Source organism: Mustela erminea, chromosome 7, assembly GCF_009829155.1.
Source record: "Mustela erminea isolate mMusErm1 chromosome 7, mMusErm1.Pri, whole genome shotgun sequence".
NCBI lineage: Eukaryota > Metazoa > Chordata > Mammalia > Carnivora > Mustelidae > Mustela > Mustela erminea.
The window spans coordinates 16,447,097-16,469,484 of record NC_045620.1 but is presented as its reverse complement, the minus strand read 5'-3'; the positions used below and the strand labels follow the sequence as shown (position 1 = coordinate 16,469,484).

The 22,388-nt window shown below is 49.6% G+C and overlaps 1 protein-coding gene and 2 long non-coding RNA genes across 16 annotated transcripts in view; 1 reads left to right on the top strand and 2 right to left on the bottom strand.

Annotated features, from left to right (window-relative positions):
- Positions 1–3,182, bottom strand: part of PTPRT (protein tyrosine phosphatase receptor type T) — a 1,064,037-nt gene extending 1,060,855 nt beyond the window's left edge. For all 13 annotated transcript variants that reach the window (XM_032350627.1, XM_032350634.1, XM_032350629.1 and 10 more), the window contains exon 1: positions 2,929–3,182. In XM_032350627.1, the coding sequence (XP_032206518.1) occupies positions 2,929–3,016 (88 nt within the window). In that variant the 5' untranslated portion in view covers positions 3,017–3,182. The remainder of the gene's footprint in view (positions 1–2,928) is intronic.
- A 3,852-nt stretch (positions 3,183–7,034) lies between these two features.
- LOC116594944 lies at positions 7,035–20,206 on the bottom strand. Of its 2 annotated transcripts, XR_004287471.1 has the most exons (5): positions 19,803–20,206; positions 18,751–18,890; positions 15,222–15,417; positions 12,904–13,045; positions 7,035–9,559 (listed from the first exon to the last, which is right to left on the bottom strand). It is a non-coding gene; the product is annotated as an uncharacterized LOC116594944 (long non-coding RNA). The 2 variants fall into 2 exon arrangements; XR_004287472.1 differs by lacking the exon at positions 18,751–18,890.
- On the top strand, positions 10,044–18,774 carry LOC116594945. Its single transcript, XR_004287473.1, has 3 exons — positions 10,044–10,143; positions 17,274–17,481; positions 18,006–18,774. It is a non-coding gene; the product is annotated as an uncharacterized LOC116594945 (long non-coding RNA).
- Positions 20,207–22,388: the final 2,182 nt, after the last annotated feature.

The following is a 22,388-nucleotide window of genomic DNA, read 5'->3' as shown; positions in this document are numbered from 1 at the left end:
TTGCTGCTGAAACAGAATCCAAGCCAGGTTTGCACATTAATTATTCTTTTATTAGGAAAGAAATCAAGCAATCCAGGAGAGAAAATAAAATTTGACTGTACTGCTAACAGCTCCCCAGAGATAAGTGGCGATGAGAATCGAGTTAAATGACTACATCGCTAACAACTGCAATCTCAAGCCAGTCCCCTCTACGATCCATTTTTGCTCTCAATGTACAGACGCTGAAATCCACTAATAAATGGACTAATTATCCCTTTATCTGTTTGTTTGTTTCTCTCTTGCCCTATCCCAAATGATGTTTTGCCACACTCTCAGCAAGCTGATTTCCAATGCTTTTTTACTGTCATTCTTTACAAACATCACCCTGGCTCATGAAACACATCTTAGAGTAGGAAGAAGGAAACTGCCTTTTGATGACAAGCTCTCACCACTGACCTTTGGACATGGTGACCAACATGTTAAAGCAAAGTATATCACCCTAACTGTGTATTAGATGCAAGCTTATAAATTTGAAGTGCTTTTAAGACTGGGAATTTTCAGATTAAAACAATATGGAAAGCACGCCACTGAGTTTTAAAATGTACTATTTACCCAAACTTGCCAAAAGTTTTAAATAAGATACTTTAAAGGAAATCAAGACATTGTCATATTTGCACTAGATTTGAATTCCATCTATTTCAGCATTTAGAAATAAAGTAAGATGGTAAATCCACTTTAAAAAGTCAACACTTGCTGAATTCCTGCATCTACAAATAGAGATCTTTATGAAGAAGTCTGAAAAAAAAAAAATCTAATTTAAATGGCCCAAGACGTCAGCATTAAACCAAAAAGGAGACAGATATGCACAGAAAATCCCCATTTTTACAAATTAATGAGGCTCTCTCGCACACAAGCTACTCCCGCATGTTTAAGGAGCCCCCGGAACAAACGCAGTCACTAGCAAAGTATATGCTCTAGTCGGTTTGCAGAAGCCAACCGGCTCGGGTAGAACCAAAAGAAACCAGAGGAGCCTTCCGAGTAGGTATCTTCCCAAACTGTGGTCTTGGATTGCTTTTCTTCCCCTTGTGTTCCAAAGAGCAAACAAAGAAAAGGTGCCTGCTCCTCACACCTCTCTAAATGTTTTAACAAAAGGCTGCTGAATAAACACATTACTCATTTAAAATTTGAAAAGAAGTTCTATTCCTGCGCTGAAAGCAACTCGATTTGCATTTTAACAGTTGTGGGCGAGCGCCACCTGGTGGGGGCAGCGCGAGCAGCGCGCTTTCAGCATTGGACAGCTTCCCCAACCCCGCAGGATTTTTCCCGAGAACCGCGGCGGAATATTTTTAATATTTGGAGGGGTGGGCGAGGGGGGTTGGCTGGGGGGAAGGAGGCTTCGCCGTGGGAACGTGACTACTGTTAATGCGGGGCAGGCCGGCCAGGCCCTGGAGGAAAGTAAGAATTTAAGTCACAAATCACGCCCGGGGCCCCCAGGGCTGCCCCCAGCCATGCCCTCTTCCTCTCCCCTCGGTAGACCCCTCATACAGACCCAAAATGGGAACAGGAATTGTACACCATCTTTAGAACGGCGTGGTGCCTGCTAATCCGACCTTCCAGCCTCACACACCTCAGAAGCGTCCTGGTCACCTAACTTCCCAGCCACGGAAACAGGCTGTCCCTTCACAAACTCCCATCCCCGGTTCCCATTTTGGTATGGCGCAGGAGACACGCCGGTGCATTTCCACTGGAAGGTCACTCCAGCGGTTCCTAACCTCAAAGGCAGCCTGTTTAAAGAGGTTTCACTCTACCGTGAAACCTCTTTTTTCTTCTTCTTTCTTTGATTTTTCATGATAATATACGGGCACCGCCGTTACTTAGCAATCCGAAACTAATCTTTTCCTAAATCTCACTTGTTTATCTCGGCCTGTCCCTGGGATCCCAGCAATCTCCGCACCGTGTGGTCCCACCAAAGCCAATCGGTGGTCGGAAACTTCAAGGTGATTTTGAACTTGGAAGCATACCTACGCCACTCCTTCCCTCTCTCCCTCCACCTGCCGCCCACTCTTTGGGGGCTCGGAGCTGGAAGGGACCTGCGGCGGGCGTGGTTTGGTAAAGTGTAAGACCCGGGATGGTGGGGTGGTCTCCTGAGCATGCCAACTAACCATTAGGAGCACACCAGCCCCCCACCCACACACACACTGAGAACTACCTCTGCTCACCTCCTTCCTATAGCCAAACCCAAATATGAGTGTCCCCACAAAAAAATACACCCCACAACTTTTCGGGAACAGTCAGCCTCACAGGTCGAAGCCACTCTTGCTCGAAGGGCCTTAACTGGGGTGCCCATACACTCCGCTAAAAACCACGGGCTTGGAAGGAGGCAGTGCTGTCTCAGTCGTTAACATCAACACCCCCACGGTGCCTTCAGCGGATGGCTTCAGGACTAGCTGAGGGGCGCGGCGCATTTAGAGCAAAGTCTGGAGCTTGCCGTCTCTCCCTGGAGAAAAGAAAAGCCACCGCCCCGGCAGCCTCGGCCTGCCGGCGACCAGCGCTCCCCGCGAAAAGCGCGCGCTGCCCCCAGAAGCTGCGGGAAGCGAACGCTCCACCCCGGGCGTCGGTTCCGATTCTCGTCTTGCCGCCCCAAACACTCCAGGGACGGATTCCGACAAGTGGGAGGCAGCAAGTGGAGACATTCGCAACAACCGCGAAAGTTCCTCCAGCCCGGGGGCCGCCAGGAAAGTAGGGCCGGGAACTTCGCCAAACGCGGGCTGCCCGGGGGACGCGCGGGCCCGGGCGCATCCGGGCGCAGCTGGCGGCGCGGGCGGCCGGGAGCCGGCTCCGGCCCTCGGGACGCGCCCCCCCGCGAGCCCGCGCAACTTTCTTCCCCGGGGGCCCCGCGGCGGCGGCGGGCGCGCCGGGGAGGGAGCGGGGCCCGGCGGGCGCACTCACCTGCGGCGCTCTGTGCGCGGGCGCCGGGCAGCGGCGGCAGCTGCAGCCGCAGGAGCAGGCTGAGGGCAAGCGCGGCGAGGCTCGCCATCCGGGCGGCGGCGGGCGGCTCAGCCCCTTCCCGCGGGGGCCGGGGCCGGGGCCGGGACTGGGGCGGGCGCGAGGCGGCCCCGCATCGCCGGCGCGGCCGCACGCAGGGGCTCCGCGGCGCTCCTGGAGCCGGCGCCGCTGCGCTCGGAGCCGAGGCGCGGCGCGAACTGAGGCGGGCGGCTGGGCGGGGGCGGGACGCGGGGGGCGGGGGCGGGGGGCGGGGGGCGGCGTCCCCCGAGTCCTAACGCCGCCGCCGCCGCCCGCCCGGCGCTCCGCCCGGGCCGCGCACACACCCTCGCGCGCACGCCCGCGCCCCGCACACGCCCGCGGCCGGCACCCGCCGGCTCCCCCGCGCACCCTCGCCGGGGCTGGCCGGCTCGGGGCCGCCGGCTCCGCCGCGCTCCCACACGCAGCACCGCCCCCCACTCCGCGCTGCACCCCCGCGCCCCCACGCGTGCCGGAGTCCTGGCCTTCTCGCCCCGCGCCGCGCGGCGCCGCCAAGCATCGTCTGCCCGGCTGGGGCGCAGGTACCGGGGGCGGTGGGGGGAGGCGGGAGAGGGGGAGCAGCCGTGTGAACTCGGAGTGGGGGAACAGGTGAGTGGGGGCCGGGTGGGAGGGGAGGAGGGAGGGAGCGGCCGTCTCAACTTGGGATTGGGGGGGAAGGGGCCAGGTGAACTGGGGAAGGGGTCATCTGCCCTAAACCGGGGCGGGCATCTGCCGGCGAGGGGCTGGGGCACGCCCTGAGAGGAGAATTTCATCTAAGAGTCGACACCCCTCCCCTCACCGTACGCCCGCGCACACACATACACACACGCACACACGCTCTTCTGGGGGCATCCCACCTCCTCGGCCACCCAAGCACCCCTCTTATTCACCCCCATCTCTCCCCGTCCCCACCCCCACGCGGGAGGGGGAGAAGACTGGGCATGAGGCATCTCTCTCTCGCTCACTGCCTTCCCCCTTTCCAGTTCTCGAGAGACAGAACCGTGTAGCTTTTTTCCTTTTTCTTCCCGGTCTGAACAAAGACCTGGTTGGAAATGAAAGCCTAAAACCACAGATCAGAGTCCGAGCTGTCCCTTTGCAGCTCAGGGGCTGGGACTCTGCTCTCCTGGGAAGCCAGGATCTCATGGACAAGACCTGGAGCCACTTGGGTCCTGGCTGGGAGCCTGGGCTGTAAAAGCTGGGGACAGGGACACCTAAGCAATGCTCCAGGAATTCACACTTGGTGAACCTGGCCAAAGCCTTCCTTCTGTTCCAGCACACCCTCCCCTCCCCCTCCCCCCACCACCTTCCTTGCTGGGATTTCAAGGATTGGATTGGACAGACTATGGGGCAGAAATATGAAAGTCAGGCATGGTTAGGGTTTCCAAAAGTGGGAAACCTCGGGCTGCGGTTTGAGTGGCTGTGGCAGAGAACAGGAGGCCTCACTCCCCCACCCCTCCAGGTCCCTTGACGTTCCGTGGACGGGAATGCTGCTGGTGAGGCAGGACCAGGGTCCAACCTTGACGCCAGGCTGTACCTGCCCATGGTGAACCCTGGCCCTCTATGCTTTCCCAGCTGTCCTGCACACCTGGAAACTGTCCCCTCCGTTCCTTCAGGAGTACATGTTCTCACCTGCTGCTGCCTGACTCGGCTCTGATGTCATGCTTTTGGACCTGCTGTTCCCTCCGCCTAGAAGGCCCTTCCCTGCATCATCTCCCTGGTACTCACACTGGTCCTTAAGGCATCTCTGGGAAACTTTGGCCGAGAGCCCATTGCTGATTGGGAAAAAAAAAGTGGGGGGGGCTGCTTTCCCCATCTGCCTTTCATCAGCCTGAGAAGCTGGGGAAACCTGGCCACACGCTCAGCGCTGAGGTCAGTGTCAGTACTGAAGAGGGGAGGCTGGGGCCTGGGGTGAGTTTGTGATGTCTGGAAGTTGTGGAGTGACGCTCTGCCCTGCATCTCCTTTCAATTCCAGTGAAGAAGATGACCTCTTGTCCTCGGGATGACTTTACCCTTAGCCCCACGGGACCTTTGGGATCAGTTTCCCCATCTAAACAGTGGCTTCCCTTTCAGCTCTGTTGAGGGCCAGAAGCAGTCAGACATTTTAGCTGCAAATCTCTTAATCTGAGCACAGTTTCAGGGGAAGCTTGAACCATTCAACATTCGTCCAACAAGTGAACTGGCTGCCCACCATATGCCCAGAAGGGCAAGACTGCGGGTTTGCAGCTTACAGTAGATGTGGTCTGTTCCCTCATGAAGTTTACAGTCTGGTGCGAACGACTGGACAAAGAGAAGAGCATAAAGGACCTGGAGATGCAGCAAGCAGTGGCCTCCAGCTCCCCAGCCCCTCCCTGGCCCAGAGCGGTGGGCCGTCCTCCAGTGAGGAGCAGAGAATCAGGGGGAAGACATCTTGGGCCGTGGTGTCTCACTTACCCATAGGGAAAGCCTAGTAATATAACCACTGTTTTATGCCCATCTTACACACCAAGAAACAAAGGCTCAGCGAGGGCAAAGATCCTGTGTAGGGAAGCAAGGAGGAGTGACTGCCACGTTGGAGCCTTCTGTCTTCTTGCTGTGGCACAGGATACCACTAGCCATTTAAATTTAAAATTTAAAAATTCAGGAGCACCTAGCTGGCTCAGTCAGTGGAGCATGTGACTCCTGATCTTGGGGTGGTGGGTTCAAGCCCCAAGTTGGGTGTAGAGACTACTTAAAAAATCTTAAAAATAAAATAAAATTTAGAAATTCAGTCATCAGTAGCACAAACCACATTTTAGAAGCTCAGAAGCCACCTGTGACTGGCGGCTGTCATATTGGCAGATATAAACATTTCCATCATTACAGAAAGAAAATTGTTAGTGCTGCTCAAACTACAGCCCGTGAGCCAAATATCACCCACTGCTTGTTTTTATAAATAAAGTTTTATTGGGGCACAGCCACACTATTCATTTGTGTACTGCCTATGGCTGCCTTTTGCAAAAGCTCTATCAGACACCGCTGCTCTGGAGCAGGGGGTCAGCCATCTACCAACACTGGGCCAAACTCGGCCCCGACTGTTTTTTCTATAAATAAAGTTTTATTGTAACACAATCCTGCATATTTGTTTACATATTGCCTTTGACTGTTCTCTAGACTACAAAGGAAGAGTTTAGTGATTGTGACAGAGATCCTGTGGCCCACATCTGAAAATAATGACTATCCTTGCCCTTGGCCGAAAAAAGTTTGCCAGCCCCTCCTGTAGAGGCAGTCTCACAGCACAATCTTACAATCACTGGTCTAGAACTGGTTCTCAAATTGTGGTCTTCGGACCAGTGGGATCAGCATCCCCTGGCAATGTGTCAGAAATGCAGAGTCTCAGGCCCTCCCCTGGACCTACCCAATCAGAAACAGTGGAGGTGGGGCCCAGGAATCTGTGTTTGAACCAGCCTCCCAGGTGAATCTGATGCATACTCAAGTTGAAAACCACCAACCTAAAACACCCATGATGAATGTGCGGATGTGACGGGCACAGTAGAGGTGCCAGTGGGCTCTCGTGGAAACACAACCATTGGAAAGTTCTCAGCCAAATGATAGCCCTTGTGCAGCAAGGCCTTTGACGTCCCGTCGATGAGGCCACAGCAGCCGGGAGAGGACCCCACAGTAGCCACCCATGCCAGTGTCCAGGCCCCACTGCCGGGAGGTCCACCTTCCCCCCGAGTTGTCAGCACATTTGGAGCTGTCTCTACACATAAATTCATGGGCCAGCTGTCTCTTTTAATCTGGTTGCAAGACGAAACCATTAATAGATGTCAGACACATTGGCAATGATCTCTTCATTAATAATTTCCTTTCTGAAGAAAAAAAATTAGTAACAAGCAACCATCAATAATTCAAAAATACAAGTTAACCTTTCTATTAGCGAGTGGCTTTGCACACATCACGGACTCTCTCAGAGCCAGTAGTTCTGGCCTGAATAGTGTTCTGTGGCACAAACATTAGTATGCGTTAATGCTGTCTGTCAAGACACGCAAATATAAACAACCCGAATGCAACTTAGAAACCATGAGTAGTTTTCAAGAGTAACCTCGTGATCCCGCCGTTTTGTTCCGTGAAAACATGCATTATCCAATAATACGGCTGTGTCCAAAAGCAGGACTTCAGGAAGGAATCGTTTTCAGCTTGAGACGCTGGTGGTTAGAAAGATTTCCCTTGAGCTGAACCAACACTCCCACTCTGTAAATCTCTTCCCTTCGCAGTTGGCTCCTCTCTGGGAACACATGGGAAGAGCCTGGACCCACTTCCAGGGGACTCATTTGGACGCTGGTGTGCTCTAGGTTAACATTCTCGATTCCTTACACACGGCTGCTTCCTATATGATTACTGGTCTCCCGCCATCTGGTTCCTCTCCCTGGACATGCTGTATTTTGTGTAACACCCCTCTTTGGGGTGAGGCCTCACACCTGCCCACATTCCCCACGCCTCCGCTTACCACCCAGGTGACCACGAACTCGTCACTCTCCCTCTCCAGTTCTGTTTCCCCATCTGTGAAATTGGGGTGATTATTCCCACCTCGCCGAGCCGAGTGAGAATTACATGAGTTAATGGATGTGAAAACATCTAGAATAGGACCTGGCCCACTCAAGAGATCATTTCCTTTCCTTTATTTCCTACTTGCAAGTCTTGAACTAACATACCACCCCAGCCTTGATTCCAGGCCAACTATTACAGACACCTGGTCGGCAACACAGCACGGACAGCCAGCTGCTTCACCCGCGGGCCCAAACACCAGCGCACGGTCCAGACTATTGGCAAGTAGACCTACGTGCTTGGGATGCCCTGGATTTAATGCAAGGACCACATCACTCTGTCTGCCTAAGTGGGATCTGCCAAACAGCTGTTTCTTTTAATTAAAAAAAATATATACAAAACAAGACTAAGTGATGTGTGCCACGTACCCACCACGGATGATTTGTCTCTAACCTGCGTCCAGCCTCATGTTGAGCAGTGGGGTGCCAAGATACCACAGCCCCTCCCACAGGAGCCCACGGTCAGCCCACATGGGGAGGTCGCACCAGCCCACTGGGGACAGGGTAGTTCGTGTCAAGGTCTGGACATCGATCCTGACTAAGATATGCTCCAGGCTTGACCTCCTCCTTCCAGCAGCGTAGTTCTCTGACGCCCCAGAAAAGCCACGTGCCCTGGAGCTACACAGGAGCACTAAGGTCCCCAGACTCTCAGCCCCTCCAGACACAGGTTCAGGAGGCTGCAGGCAGGGATGGGCTCACCAGGCAGAGGCGGAGCGAACCTGTTGCTTCTCTGCCCTACCACAAGACTGACTCACATTTCAGCCAGCCCCTCTCTGCATCCAGTCTCATCCTCCCAACCCACCAACACGAAGCAGCCAGAGCCACTGTTCAAGGACACCATCACCCCACTGTCTTGCCCCTCAGCAGCTTCACGCCATTCATGAATTCCCCATCACCCTCCGAATCAAGTTCAAAATCCTAAACATGGCCAACGAGACCTTCCACTGGTTGGATCTAGCCTGCCTTTCTCAGCCCACCTTAACTTTAATTCACTCGAAACTTGCCCCGCATGGAGTCCTTACCAGATAGAAGAGGAAAGAAGGGCATCCTGGGTCCCAGGGACAGGGACTGCTCAGAGTTACGGAAGAGTCTACACATTCAGAGAGGTTGGGATGGGCCAAAAGGGTCAAGGTCTTATGAGCAGTGGCTCCCTCTGTCCTAACTCCATGACATGCACCCTCTACTCCAGGCCCCTTGGGGCTTTTGTGTGTGTCATTCCTTCTCTCTGGAGTGCCAAATTCCAAATCCTAATCTTCCCGTCTCCCTATCTAGGCCTCCAAATCTTCAGCACTCAGCTTCGGGCAGGTATGTAGTGGGCAGGGAAGAATTCGTTAGCTCTGATCCCATGGCGCCATTGGCAGAGCTGCCTTCTCAATGCGGGTGGCAGCATCTGGGACTCCTAGGACTGTCTTATACACGGCCGTGCCCTCCAAGCCAAGCCCTGGCATGCATACAGTAAGCACTCAATAGATGCTGGCAGAGACCAAATTTGCCTGCGAGGGTAAAAGAGGAGCTCAGGATGAGTGGTTTTCAGACACGGAGGTTCACTGGCAATCTGTACAAGAAAGCTTGTCATCAGAAGAGCCGGAACAAGATTCACAGGAGCTCAAGGTGAGATGTGTCTCAGGTGACATTTCCCAACTGTCCCTGATCCTAGGAACCACTAGAGCTCTACTACTCAATCACCGCCCAACTGATGAACCCAAAACTTGAGGAAAGAGCTTGGAAGTTTTCTCTTTTATCAGGTGGTTCATGGGGTGGGGTCGCATGGAAGGTCTTCGCAAGGTCATCTGTCCCGGCCAGCATGAAAGCAGCAGGGTCTACGTGGTGGTCAGACTGCTGGTAGCACTTGGTCCAGGCTCCGAACCGCCACAGGCCTGTCACTGGCAGAAAAGATCCAGAAGAAAAGCTCTACAGGCTTGACGGGCCTGCCTGCTCACCGTCCAGAGCCTCCTCCAGATGGGGCCCAAGTCCCAGGAACAACGGATGCCAGACTTCTGAGGAAAAAAAAACGGCACCAAGAGTTTTGAAACAGAAAGGGTACAAAAAGAGTGTTTCATTTTTTAAAGAAATGTTTTAAACTTCCTCCAGACCTGATGTTGATGGGACGGGGTTCATCAGAAACCTTGATTTTTTTTTTTTTAAGATTTTATTTATTTATTTGACAGACAGAGATCACAAGCAGGCAGAGAGGCAGGCAGAGAGAGAGGAGGAAGCAGGCTCCCCGCTGAGCAGAGAGCCCGACGCGGGGCTCGATCCCAGGACTCTGAGATCATGACCTGAGCCGAAGGCAGCGGCTTAACCCACTGAGCCACCCAGGCGCCCCAGAAGCCTTGATTTTTAATAAACTTTCATGTTTCTCTGCATTTCCCTCCCTTAGGAGTATTCCTTATCTGCCTATGTTTATTATGTTTTGTGATCATCTGGGCTGGGTAGTTTACTCTCATTCATTTCTTATTTTATCAGTGTATTTGGAGAAAGTACTGGGGACCTCCTACCCACCATCAAAACAAGGCCCCTGATGGTAGCAGAACTTCGGCCGCTGGAGTCCAGCCTTTGGGTGCTACCCCAGTCAAAGCAGGTTGGTCGGAGGGACTTTGTGGGGAGATTCCAGAGACCGGTCATTCCTGGGCTCCTACAGGACAGCCAGGTTTCTGTGGCAACAGTTCTCAATACCTCTGCCTGTTAGCATCACCTACGGCACCTTCCTTCAGCCCTGGTGTTATTTGAACTGGAGCCAGGCAATGGTGTTTTTTAAATCTCCCTAGTATTTCCACTAAGAACCACTGCCAGGGCTCCTCCCTTGGAGTCTCCCCACCCCTGGGTGGGTGAGATATGAATCATCTAAAAAAAAACTGAGGGTGGCGGACTGGGCAGGGGCGACCCAGAGCTCTACCCCCCTTCATATTCTTAAACCCTTACAAAAATGCCCCACTGCCTTGCCCATATTGAGGAATCCCCGCACGCAAGGAAAGGATCATCACAGATGAGAGATGGGTAAGTGGACAGCACACTTCCCAACATGGGTCCCCGGGACACACCCACTCCAGAGCCACTCTGGGGAGCCATTCGTTCATTCCTCATGCAGCTGAGTCAGAATCCCTTTTAATTTGCACACCAGGGGATTCTAGGGCACATGAAGCTTGTGGAAGGCTGATGCAGTGTTAGGAAGGAGGGAAGTTGAAGCCTCCAGGTACAGCTCTGAGCCTACTGAGGCTGGGTCTGCATCTTGCCCATTTTTGTGTCTCTGAAACCGATAAGAGCTTGTGACTCTGAATACTGAGTCTAGAACATAAACACACATTGTATTGCAGGAAAAAGCTTTTTCTTACAAATGACATATCTAGCTTAAACAAGCTTAAGAGAGGGGCACCTGGGTGACTCAGTGGGTTAAAGCCTCTGCCTTCGGCTCAGGTCATGATCCCAGGGTCCTGGGATCAGGCCCCGCATCGGGCTCTCTGCTCAGCAGGGAGCCTGCTTCCTCCTCTCCCTCTGCCTGCTTCTCTGCCTACTTGTGATCTCTATCTATCAAATAAATAAATAAAATCTTGAAAAAAAAAAAAAAAACAAGCTTAAGAGAAAAAAGGAATCCAGTGGCTTATTTAGGTGAGCAATCCATGAGCACCTTCAGGCATGGCTGCATCCAGGTGTTCAGCTACCTCTTTGTCTCTCTATCTCTCAGTGGTGTTTCTGTCAGTGGGCAGTCAGGGAAACTGGGCAATAACCACTCCATATATACTCTCATGGTTAGCATCCTCAGAAAAGGGGTGGGGGGAAGAACCTTCTGCAACCCTCCTACCAAACTCTAGTGAAGACCCTGGCTGATTTGGGTCACATCCATTTCCTGAAACAATTGATTTGACCAGGGAAGTGGTAAGGAGGGCAGTATAGTAATTGGCCAGCATTGGCCATTTGTCTACCCCTCCATATAGGGGATGGTCACCATAACTGACAGCCCCATGAAGATCAAACGGAGTGGGGAAGGAGTGTTTTCTCTAAAGGATGTTGGGCAGTCAGGTAACCTCTGTCCACCTCCCAATGTTCATAAACCCCCTTAATAAGTGGTCTGCAGACCCAACTACTTACCCAGGGTCTGCCCTCTGCTTAACCTCCTTCTCCACTCCCTCTGACACTCTATTCAACCCCGGATCCCCACGGAGACCCTGTGAGTTTTACACGACCTGCCCTTCTTCTGTACTAAGGCCTAAGTGTTAGCCTCAAAATATTTTCAACCAGCGAGCTACTCCACAGCCAATCCCGTGGAATAAATACTAGTTCTTTCAGTTTCAGAAAAGGACAGCTGTTGCAGAAATATTTTACTCCACTGCACAAGAAGGGATTTCACCCAAAACGATAGCCACTAACTTCAGCCCCCAGAATCCCCTCGCCACCCCTGGAACCACGCTGGGTCACGGCAGAAGACTCCCCAGCGCCCCCGAGATCTTTCGTTGGCTTGACAGGCCAGACTGCACACGTTTATTCAAGCCATTCTCATGTCAGATAAAACATTGATAAATCATTATTTCTACAAGCTTAAAAAAAATGCTAATAACTCAAGGCAGAATAAGGGTGAGTTTGTTGAGATGAACTTGAAGAATGGAGGAGACAATCTTGGAATTTAAAACCACAGAAAATACCACCTGGGAACACAGAAATCATTTGTCTTATCTGGAAGCCTGTCTCCAGCGCAGCAAATTTAGGGATTGGTTTGAGGACAGAGTGTGCCCAGTGCCTTGGGGAGGGGGCTGAAGGGCGGGAGGCCAGAGGTGCTGCTTTACCCCAAAAATACCATTTATCACTGTCTGCCTCTGAAGCTTAACAATGGATAATCTTGAGGTTTTTTTCCCCTTTGGTGTTGCTTCTGCCTTTCTGAAATGTCTGAAGGTGCATTTACCATGGGCCAAGCCCCCAGCTGAAAGTCCCCCGTGCAGGATCCAAGCTACAGTTCTCATTATTCCTAATGTACAGGGGAGGGAGGTAAGGCACGAGGAGGTGTGGTGGTTCAGGATGGATGCTGGTCTGAGGCTGTGTTTTCCTCTCAACCTGTCCTGGACCCTTTTAAAATCACCGTAATCACGTCTCCAGCCGTGAACCAAGAATGTTGGAATGAGCAGGGAACACCGAGCCCAGGCATTTCTAAACCCTTTTCATTTTACAGACATTTCAACAGAGCTTGGTAGTAAACAGAAAGAAATTCCGTTTAGCCAGAAGCCGGCTCCTTTGCAGTAAGTTCCCACCTAGGTTCTCCCCAGATCACGAGAATGTGCTGTTATATAGTCTGGGTTGACTTTGTTTTCTGAAGCCTTCAGGGTTTAAAAAAAATTTTTCAGGCCTTACCTACCCCAAAGAGGAACTGACAGGTGATAACAGAAACAATGTAGCCTAAAAAAGCCCCCAGATTAACAAAGGCGGATCCTCCTCCGTGCTCAGGTGGGTCAGGGCCTCTGCTTTGAAAGACCAGACTTCTGCATGATTCTTGTTTCCTGTGAGAAGAATATTAAGGGCCCATGAATGTTTCAAAATAGAAATGTATGGAACTTTTGTGGCCTCTCAATAATCAGATTTCTCCCTCTGATAGGATTCAAAAAAAAAAAAAATCAGGAACTGACAAATGTTAAATACTTCCTTACTGCTGGTAATGCTTCCCCCCCCTTCCCCTCTTCCTTCTCCTGTAACTCTTCGAACATGAATTTATTTTCTATTTGAAAGCCAATCTCACTGGTTATTAGATATTCTCCCTGCTGTCACTATCAGTAAATTATTAAACAGCTGACCAAGCTTTGTTTTAAAATGATCCTCTTATGAAGCCCAGTGATCTATTTGCCATGAATACAGAATGGTGTCGCGGTCTCTAAGGACACGTGAATGATTCCTACTTACTACCTTTAGCAAAACGTGTGCGCAATTAGCAGCAAGCACTTGACTTGAATCGGTTACGGTGGATGCCCGTAGTTCAGATACATGGAGCTCCCTTCACGCCTTACACTGACTGGTAGAAGCACGGTACACCTCGAGGCTGCGTCAAGAAAGAGCACCCAGACTTCCCTTTTGTCACCCCTCACCTCCTTTCTTGTCCTGCCAGCTCTGAGCCTTGACGTACCTCTAGGGCTCTCTTCCTTACTTAAAGCAGCAGCTGGTTTTGACTGGGTTTCCACGTAAAGGAAAGAAACCAGGTGGGGATAAAATTAAAGAGTCTGTGTCTCCACTCCTTCATCTATAAAACGGAGACTACGATTCTGAGTGCATGGATCCTATAGTGTACACTATGCACTAGCACTGCGCCAGGCATATAGTAAGAGCCCAGGGTCTCGTAGCTACGTTTTGGCCTGTTAATGCCTGCTTGAGTCCAGACTCCCGAGGCTGTGACAGAGACCCGTCTCATATTCACTTAAGCCAAAGAGGAGAGGCACTGGCTTACTCGATCATACCGGGATATCGGAAGACAGAACCTGCTTCAAGTATTTACAACAGAGGGAATTTAAGGAATTGGCTATAGAGGGGATGCGGGACCTGAGAAACCAACAAGGGACAGGAACTTAACTCAGAAATACACAAGAGCAAGAAGCTACTCCCACTCTTAAGGCAGACGGACAAAGGTACTAGAAGCCTCAGATTATGGTAATGCATGGACACTGGAACCATGGCAGCTGTGTCCAGAGGAAGCTAAAAGCAAGGCGGCTGCTTCTTTGCTTCTGGCCAAACCCAGCTGAAAACCAGCAGACACAGGAGCCCAGGAAAACACAACTCCCTGATTGTCTAACCTAGAGCATGTGCTTTTAACCACCATAAAATAATGTCTCCCTTGTACAACCCCATGAATACCACCCCCACTGGTCCTTCCCTCCCCAGATGCTGTAACTGGTCCTTTTCTTGGTCATGAAGTATTTAAGGGGCCCCGGTCAAGTAGTTGGTCCTTCTTTTGAGTCTACTTGCTGGGAATATTCACCAGATTTCTGGAAAGCCCCCCGAATCCAGTATGAAGTTGCCAGCCTTGGCATCCTGGATCTGAGTTTCAAAACACCCACTAGGGAGACATGACCAAGATGTCGTGGGACTCCAGGGTCAGAACATTGCGTCTTAGGGCTCAGCACTGGGTATTGGCTGGGTCAGGAAGGACCAGGTAAGTAACTCAAGAAAAGCGAGCACTGTTATTCACTCTGCTGCCACAGGAGTTTTTTTTTTTTTTAATTAAAAAGTGGATGCTTTATTTGGAAGCCAGGCTCAGCAAGGCCCAAGTGCAGAATCCAGTTTGGAGAAGTCAATCCGATATTTTAACTAATGATCATATCTTACAGCAGGCTCTGAAGGCAAAGAATGAGATATGCTGTGTCTTGTTAAGAAATCTACGAATGAAAGGGGTTTCTGTGGAGATTATGGAGCCAAGAGTCAGTGCTATCCATCTTCAAAGGGACTGGTTCACATAACAAATGCTCCTTCCGCAACTTCTGAATCCCAAAGCCACAAGTGAAAACACTTCCTATCTGTTGGAAAAGTATTCCAGTCTGCGGGATCAGACTCTTGATAAGGCAGTAATTACCAGAGCGAATTTCACAGATACAAAGGCATTTTGAAATTATTTTAATTATTCAAAAGCCTGATTAATTATCTAGCCTAAGGATCAGAGGCCATAGAAGGAGAAAACTGTATGGAAGCACTTACCATGACTGGGGAGGGGCAATTTCAACTGCCTTCAAACAGAGAGCTGTTCTCTGTGACTTCGTAGCTACATCTTGGAGCCCCGCAGTGCTCATAGAGGATGGACCGCTGGACTGACCATTAAGATACCAGGCTTCAGGTCTGCTCCCAGCACCGACCCACTGCATCCTTGGCTAATTGCCTTCCCCTTATCAGAACTCTGTAAAATTAACAGGGGAAAAGATAGAGGGGGATACTATAGCTAGTCCCCGGGCCTCTGTCAAGTGCTGTATTCTATAGCAATATGAGACTCTTTTTTTTTTTTTTTTTTTTTTTAAGTACAAACACCACTGGAATTTTTCCTGAGACAATATAAGTCCAGGGAAACTTTATGAGCATGGAAGGGCTCTGATCATATTCGAAGCTGAGAAAACAGTCAGACACCGGTTTGGGGTATACTCGGATGGGAAGAGATTAGATTAGGAGTGGGATAGCATGAGACTTGTCAAGGAGATGGGTGTGTCCTAAATCAATGTCTGCCTTTGGATGGAAAAAAAGTCCTCCCAGCCATTGAGTGTTTATTGAGCAGCTCACAGACACCTGGGACCCTGTATGAGGTACTGTCTTCAAGGAGTTTCCTAGGGAAAGGATACCCTGCTTAGATGGTAGAGCACTGACAGGTCTATTTGGATGATGATGTCAGAATATTCTGGAAACAGAGACATTATCCACTTTTACTGACACGGTAAGTCATGCCCCAAGCCTCTCTGCAGACACAGTGGTGAGATTATCGCCTCAAGCACGCGCCCTGTGTGGGCTTGATGGCTTTCCTCACCTCCAGCCTAGCTCCCAACACTCACCCCTAGCTTTTGACCAGGGGCGAGTGTTGGCGATCCCATAATGTTTCCCACAGGAGAAATTTTCAATCAGCATTGGGACAGTTGATGGAAAGCTTTCCATTTGTTCCCCTGACGGTTCCTCTGACAACCCAGAGAGAGTCTCTTCTTGTCTGTTTCTGAGAACACAGCACAGGGGTGAAGAGTATGAACCCTGGAGCTAGATTATCTGGTTTGAATCCTTGCTTTGCTGTCCCCTGGCTGCATGATCTTGGGCAAGTTAGGCAACTTCTCTGTGCCTCAGTTCCCTAGGTGTAAACAAACTTACTGTGATAAAGATTAAAGTGTCTGCATGCAGCGGATGTGATACAATGATATACAGACAAAAAGCTATGTTCCATCCTACAACTCTCTTCAACTATAGGATTCAGTTATCCCATGTCTAAAATGGGACAATAATTCTTATGCATTTATTCAACAAATATTTGCTGAGGTCCTATTAAGTGCCAGTCATTGTTGTGGGAGCTTAAAATACCACACTAAATATAACAAAGTCCCTGACCTGAAAGAGTCTGCACTTTTGTGGGTGGAGGGGGCAGTCAGGTCAACCAAAAAAATGTGTGATGTGGAAAAAAATATAAAGCAGATGAATGTGGTGGTATGCACTTTTTAAGATACACTGGTCAGGGAAGAACTTTCTGAAGTAACGACATTTGAGCAGGGATCTGAGTCAATGGAACAAGTAATCTGAGGGCAGAAGGTAGACTGAAGTCCTAGGGAAGAGCAAGTGCCAAGGGCCTGAGGCAGGACCAGGCATGACACAGGCAAGGAACAGCTATGAGACCACTGTGGCTGGAGAAAAAAAGGGGAAAAGAAAAGGGTAAGTGAGCTCGCCAGGGAGAGCTTAGAGCACACAGAGCCTCATAGACCAGGTCAGAACACACAGAGTATCCTAAATGTGCCTGGAAGCCATCAGAGGCATTTGAGGGAAGGATGACAAGCTCTGACACATACACAAATTACCACTCTGCAGGACAGAATGTGATGCACTGAGAAGAGACACGAAGTGTCCAAGAAGTTAGAGGAGAGGGGTTATTTCTGACTCCAGAGAGCAAGATAAGCTTCAAGGAGCTGAGAAGATGTTAAGTGGGAGGAAGCCAGTATTTCCCATCAAGGTGAACCTGTAGCCACGATACGTGTGGGAGGAAGCTGTTCATCTGTTTGTTCCTTCACTTCTCAGTGCGGTGTCCTGTATTCAGCTCTGATGACACAGAGATGACTGCCACCCAGCTTGGGCCTGCCTTCGAGGAGTGCACAGCACAGGCCCAATGGAGAGGAGAGAGGACACAGGTGTTCATTCCTCTGACGCTACTAAGACTCTGGGCGTTGGTGGCCTCCAAGACTGAATGAGGTGCTGATCATGTCCCCACACTCTAACGGATTGGCAGGTATTTTTCCCACAGGACACGACCTGATGATACTCCCCCTGGTGGAGGCAGCTCCATCGCCAAACCCATTTCACAGATACGCAGTCATCTTCAAGAAAACCTAAAATCCGTTTGGCTACCATTACAGTACCAAGCTCCTTACCACGGCTCACTGTCCCAAAGGAAAACAAACAAACAAACAAAAAACGAAAAAAACAAAAGTTAAAATCCATCCTGAGACAAAAAGTGGTCCCAAAGAACAGGCCGTGTAGCTTCAGCACTAATCAAGCTCTTGGAGGTCCCAGTGAAAACTCTGCCGAGTGTTTCACAATAATTAACTAATCTAATCTTCGAAATGGTCTGCCACCCTCGCACATCCAGACATGTCTCCCAGGGCTCCCCAGCAGGATTCAGTCCCGGCCCCCCGCAGTGGCGGCTTGCTCAGTAACTCGCTGTGTCTCGGCCATTCTCTTTCCTGTCTTCCTTTCCCTTTCATCTCCCTTTACCTCCCAACTAACTTCTTGCTCTTCAATTCATGTCTCCAGGTCTGCTCCTGACAGATGAAGATTAAGATACTGCCAAGGGAAGGAGGAATAGGAAGTACCGTATTATTGTCCTTATTTGGCAGCCGGGAAAACTGAAACAGAGAGGTTAAATAATCTGCCCAAGGCCACAGAGCTGGTAAGCAGCAGACAGATCCTGGCTCAAACCCAGCCAACCAGGCTCCAAAATCTGTGCAATTACCCCTGATACGCTGCTGCTTCTTGCTGGGGGAACAACCCAGACCACTGAGCACCTGCCTCATTTACTTGATTTTGTAAGACACGCAGGTTGGTGAGCTACACAGATTCATCTATAATCTCCTCTTTGGAGATCCGGCATGTAATTTGGAAGTGTGTTTGAGAAGGTAGTTGATGTTATTTTCAATGCAGCGGCAGCCCCACAGTGATCCATCCGCCAGCTCTCTTTGACAGAGAATTGATCTCCCAGGTCAGGAAGCAAACCTCAATTTGCGTAGGATGCACTTGGAATGCGCCCTCTTAGTAGCACACGGAAGATAAAGCAGAGTCAATGACAGTTCTTGTCAATGAGTTTGTTATGGCAAGAGGCTGTTTGGGCCGAGGACCACTGCTGACACTCCAGATGTGCGCCTTTTTTTTTTTTTTTTTTGGTATGATAAACACGTTGCCTGTGCCTTTTAGCCCCACTTGTCAATTTCTTGACGTTTCCAAGTCCTCTTTTGATCCAAGCATCTCCATCCAATGGCACAAAGGCAAAATGAGTACTTACTTGGTTCCCAAGGCCATCAACCATTCTTTTTCCTTCAAACTAGATCTCTCTGATTTTTCAATTTTGTTTCATGTCTGGATGAGTAATTTCAGAACCGGGAGGTTGGTGAAGTCTGAGCTTCCTCACTCAGGATTTCTTGCCTTTGCACAAAAAGAAAAGCCCATTGTAGCAAATTGTCTGTGTGATTCATTTGTTGCAGGCACTGACGAAAAAAATTTTTTTTCTTTAAAGACATTTGTAAGATCCTGGACCATTATGGTAGGAAATAACCCCCCAGAAAGTGAGACGGGCAAGATGCAAAAAATTTAATATTAGATTTATTTTGTCATTAGAACGCTTATCCCTTCTGCTTTTTGGGCAAAGTTTGAGATAAAGAGGATGAAAAATTGAGGAATGGAAGATCTGATCAAAACCGCCTCTTCTGGCCTAAAGATTAATGTTTTCAAAACACAAATTTATTTTCTTATGGCAAGGTTTTCCGTTCTTTATTCATGCCTTTAAAAATTAAAAATCATGTGGCTGGTTTCTCCCTGCTTCTCATACAAGATTTTCATGCTCAACCAACAGACAGAACTAAGTTTGTTGTTGTTGTTGTTGTTGTTTTTAAAGAAAGTGGAGAGGGAAGAGGAAGGAGGGGAAATGGGAAGAGAGAGGGAGGGAGACAGGAAAGAAAACTAGTACGTGGAGGACATTCTTTCGATTCCAACCTGTAACTACCTCATTGGCCATCCGCAATGAAAATGCAACGGACGTTATCCAATGCCTCACTTAACTTCATCTGTGTGAATTCAATCTTTTAATGCATTCATTCCATCATCTCAGCTACAGAAAGACGGTGGCTTTGGTCAAGAAAAAGAGTCTCCTAGTTGGCTTCATTCAGTATATATATACCTTGAAGCTCTTCCTCAGAGCCTCACTGAGGATGTTATAGAGCATAACCTAGCCTCACACTGCCGGACTCTTGAGAGGCTAGGTTATGCTCTATAACAACCACCCCAAGTCTCAGAGACTTGAAACAATACAACTTGATTTCTTACTTATATGATATCTACCTGCTGCAGAAATATACTAGGACCTCCAGTCTGCACTGTCCTCAGTCAGGGGCCCAGGCTGATGGAGGTTCTATTTCTGTCCTTCAATGGTTGCTAAAGCAGGAAGCAGGGCACTCCTGCACTGGCTCTTAAACATCCCACCCAGAAGGAATGCAAGTCACTCTGCTCACATTTCATTGGCCAAAACAAGTCATGTGGTCACAATTTAGTTCAAGGGGGTAGAAAAACACAGCCCTACGATGTGCCCACTAGAGAGGGCAACCCAAAATATTTCGTGAGTATCTAATGCCAACCATACATGCAACTCTTTTTTAAGCATTTTTTTAGGTTTTTATTTAAATTCCAGTTTGTTAACATACAATGTAACCTACAAGCCTTGATACGGTGGAACTCATTGTCTTTAAAGATGGTGATACCCCCGGGGCCCAGTCTTAATACTACAGTGTTGTTTCCTCCCTCCAGGTCGGGAGGTGATAACCATCATCCCAGGAATTCTCAATAAATTTTTATTACTTAAAAAAAAAAAAAAAAAAGATGGTGATACCAAAACCATTTTTAAGCACTTCCCCAGGAGAGGAACAAATTAAATGCTGCAAGTTTAAAGAAGATTGGGAAGCCAGGCCTTACAAAACAAGCAGGATTTTTACAGGTAGAGATGAGAAATGGGGCTTTTTAAAAGTGCAAAGAAGAGCAGGACGAGGGTGAGATCACTAGAACGTGAGTTATGTCATAAAAGAATGAGTGGTTTGTGTTGCCGTTAAGTAGTCTGTGTTTACAAATTCGTAAGATCGGGGTGCTGGGTGGCTTAGTGGGTTAAGCCGCTGCCTTCGGCTCAGGTCATGATCTCAGGGTCCTAGGATCAAGCCCGGCATCGGGCTCTCTGCTCAGCAGGGAGCCTGCTTCCCTCTCTCTCTTTCTGCCTGCCTCTCCATCTACTTGTGATCTGTGTCAAATAAATAAATAAAATCTTAAAAAAAAAAAAAAGAAATTCTAAGATCTAAGAAAAGGGGCGGGGTCAGCTCCTGGAAAAACAGCACATCAGGCTAGTGAGGCTGAACTTCTTTCAGAAGACTGGGCTATCTAGCACTCATTCATTCATTCATTCATTCACTCACTCACTCATTCATTCATTCAATATGTACAAGCGACGATCATACCAGGCTCTGATGATGTAGCAGCAAGATAATGAGAATGGAAAACAGGGAATGACTTTGGTAAAGATTTTGAAAGGAGAATTGAAAGAATGGAGAAAATTGACGAATGGTGAATTTATGAGGCTGGGAGTAGAGGCCAAAGGTGACCCTGGAGGCAGAGTACGTGTTAGAGCCAAGCACCCAGAGAGCTCAGGAAGAATGGACGTGGAGAAGATGGGGCTAATGGATCACAGGATGAGCTGGATTCGGGGTGCCAAAGAGCCACACAGAGGGGCATGTCTGCCCAGCCACGTGTCTGCTCAGCCGTGAGACAGGAGGGAGCCCTCTAGTGGACACTCTTGGAGAGCAGCCTAATTCTTTCACCCTGTTACCTGGTCTGTGGGACTCTGCCCTGGTGTTGGGTGGGGGTTTCATCCTCTGGCCTTTGCCTCTGATGGCCCGTATCTGTGACCCTCTAGAAGACTGTCTTCGGGCTCCTGGAACCACTCTGCACATGGACACACACACAGAGATGGGGTGTATGGACCTGGGTGTTTATGTCTCCCTGGAGTAGACCTCAGTCAGTGACTGGCTGGTAGAGGAGAGGAAAAGCCCAGTTTTCCGGACAGCTATGGGGCGTGCCTTCTGCTCCAGCATTCCCAATGAGATTGGGAAGAAAGCTCTCCTCTGTGGACTTTTGCCTGAAATCACATCTTAAGTCCTTCCCTGGCCCACTTCCCCTACTCTCCTTACTGATTTCTCCTGGGAGCAGTTCCTTAATAAATCACTTCCAAAGAAATACCTGTCTCAGGGTCTGCTTCTGGGGAGCCAAGCCTACATCTAGCACCTGTAGTGTGCTAGGCCCTTTGAACAGAACACAACCTAGGTTGTCAAAGGTCACCGTCTCGGGGGGAAGCAGGTGTCTGCATTGATGATTTCAGTACAGTGTATGAAGGGGCTATAAAACAGAGATGCTGGGAGGCCGTGGGGAGGCATGAAAATCAAGTCAAGGAAGGCTTCATAGAGGAGGTGACCCCTAGACTAGATCTTAAAGGAGGAACAGGATTCTGCTAAGAGAAAAATAGGGAAGGGCCATATAAGCAGGGGGAATACTAAAACAAAGTCAGCAGGCATGAAAGGGATGGGGAAATGAGGTGTAGGGAAGCTTCCAGTGGTCTCCTGTTACTGGAGCATAAAGGACAGAAGAGACAGTGGTGGGCAGAGGCCACAGATGACCCGGGAACCACCTCGGGGGTAGGATTTAGGCAAGAGAAGCCAGTCTGACCATTAAGAAAGTAGTCATGGAGGGAGGACACAAGGTGTTTAGGCTGTCCTCCTGGTTCGCAGTGCTGTCCCAGGGGCAGCTCTCACAAAGCCTAGTCCCCATCCCAGCGGCACTTAACTGCACCCCCCAACTTCTCATCAGTTGATACTGTGACCTACAAAATAGGGA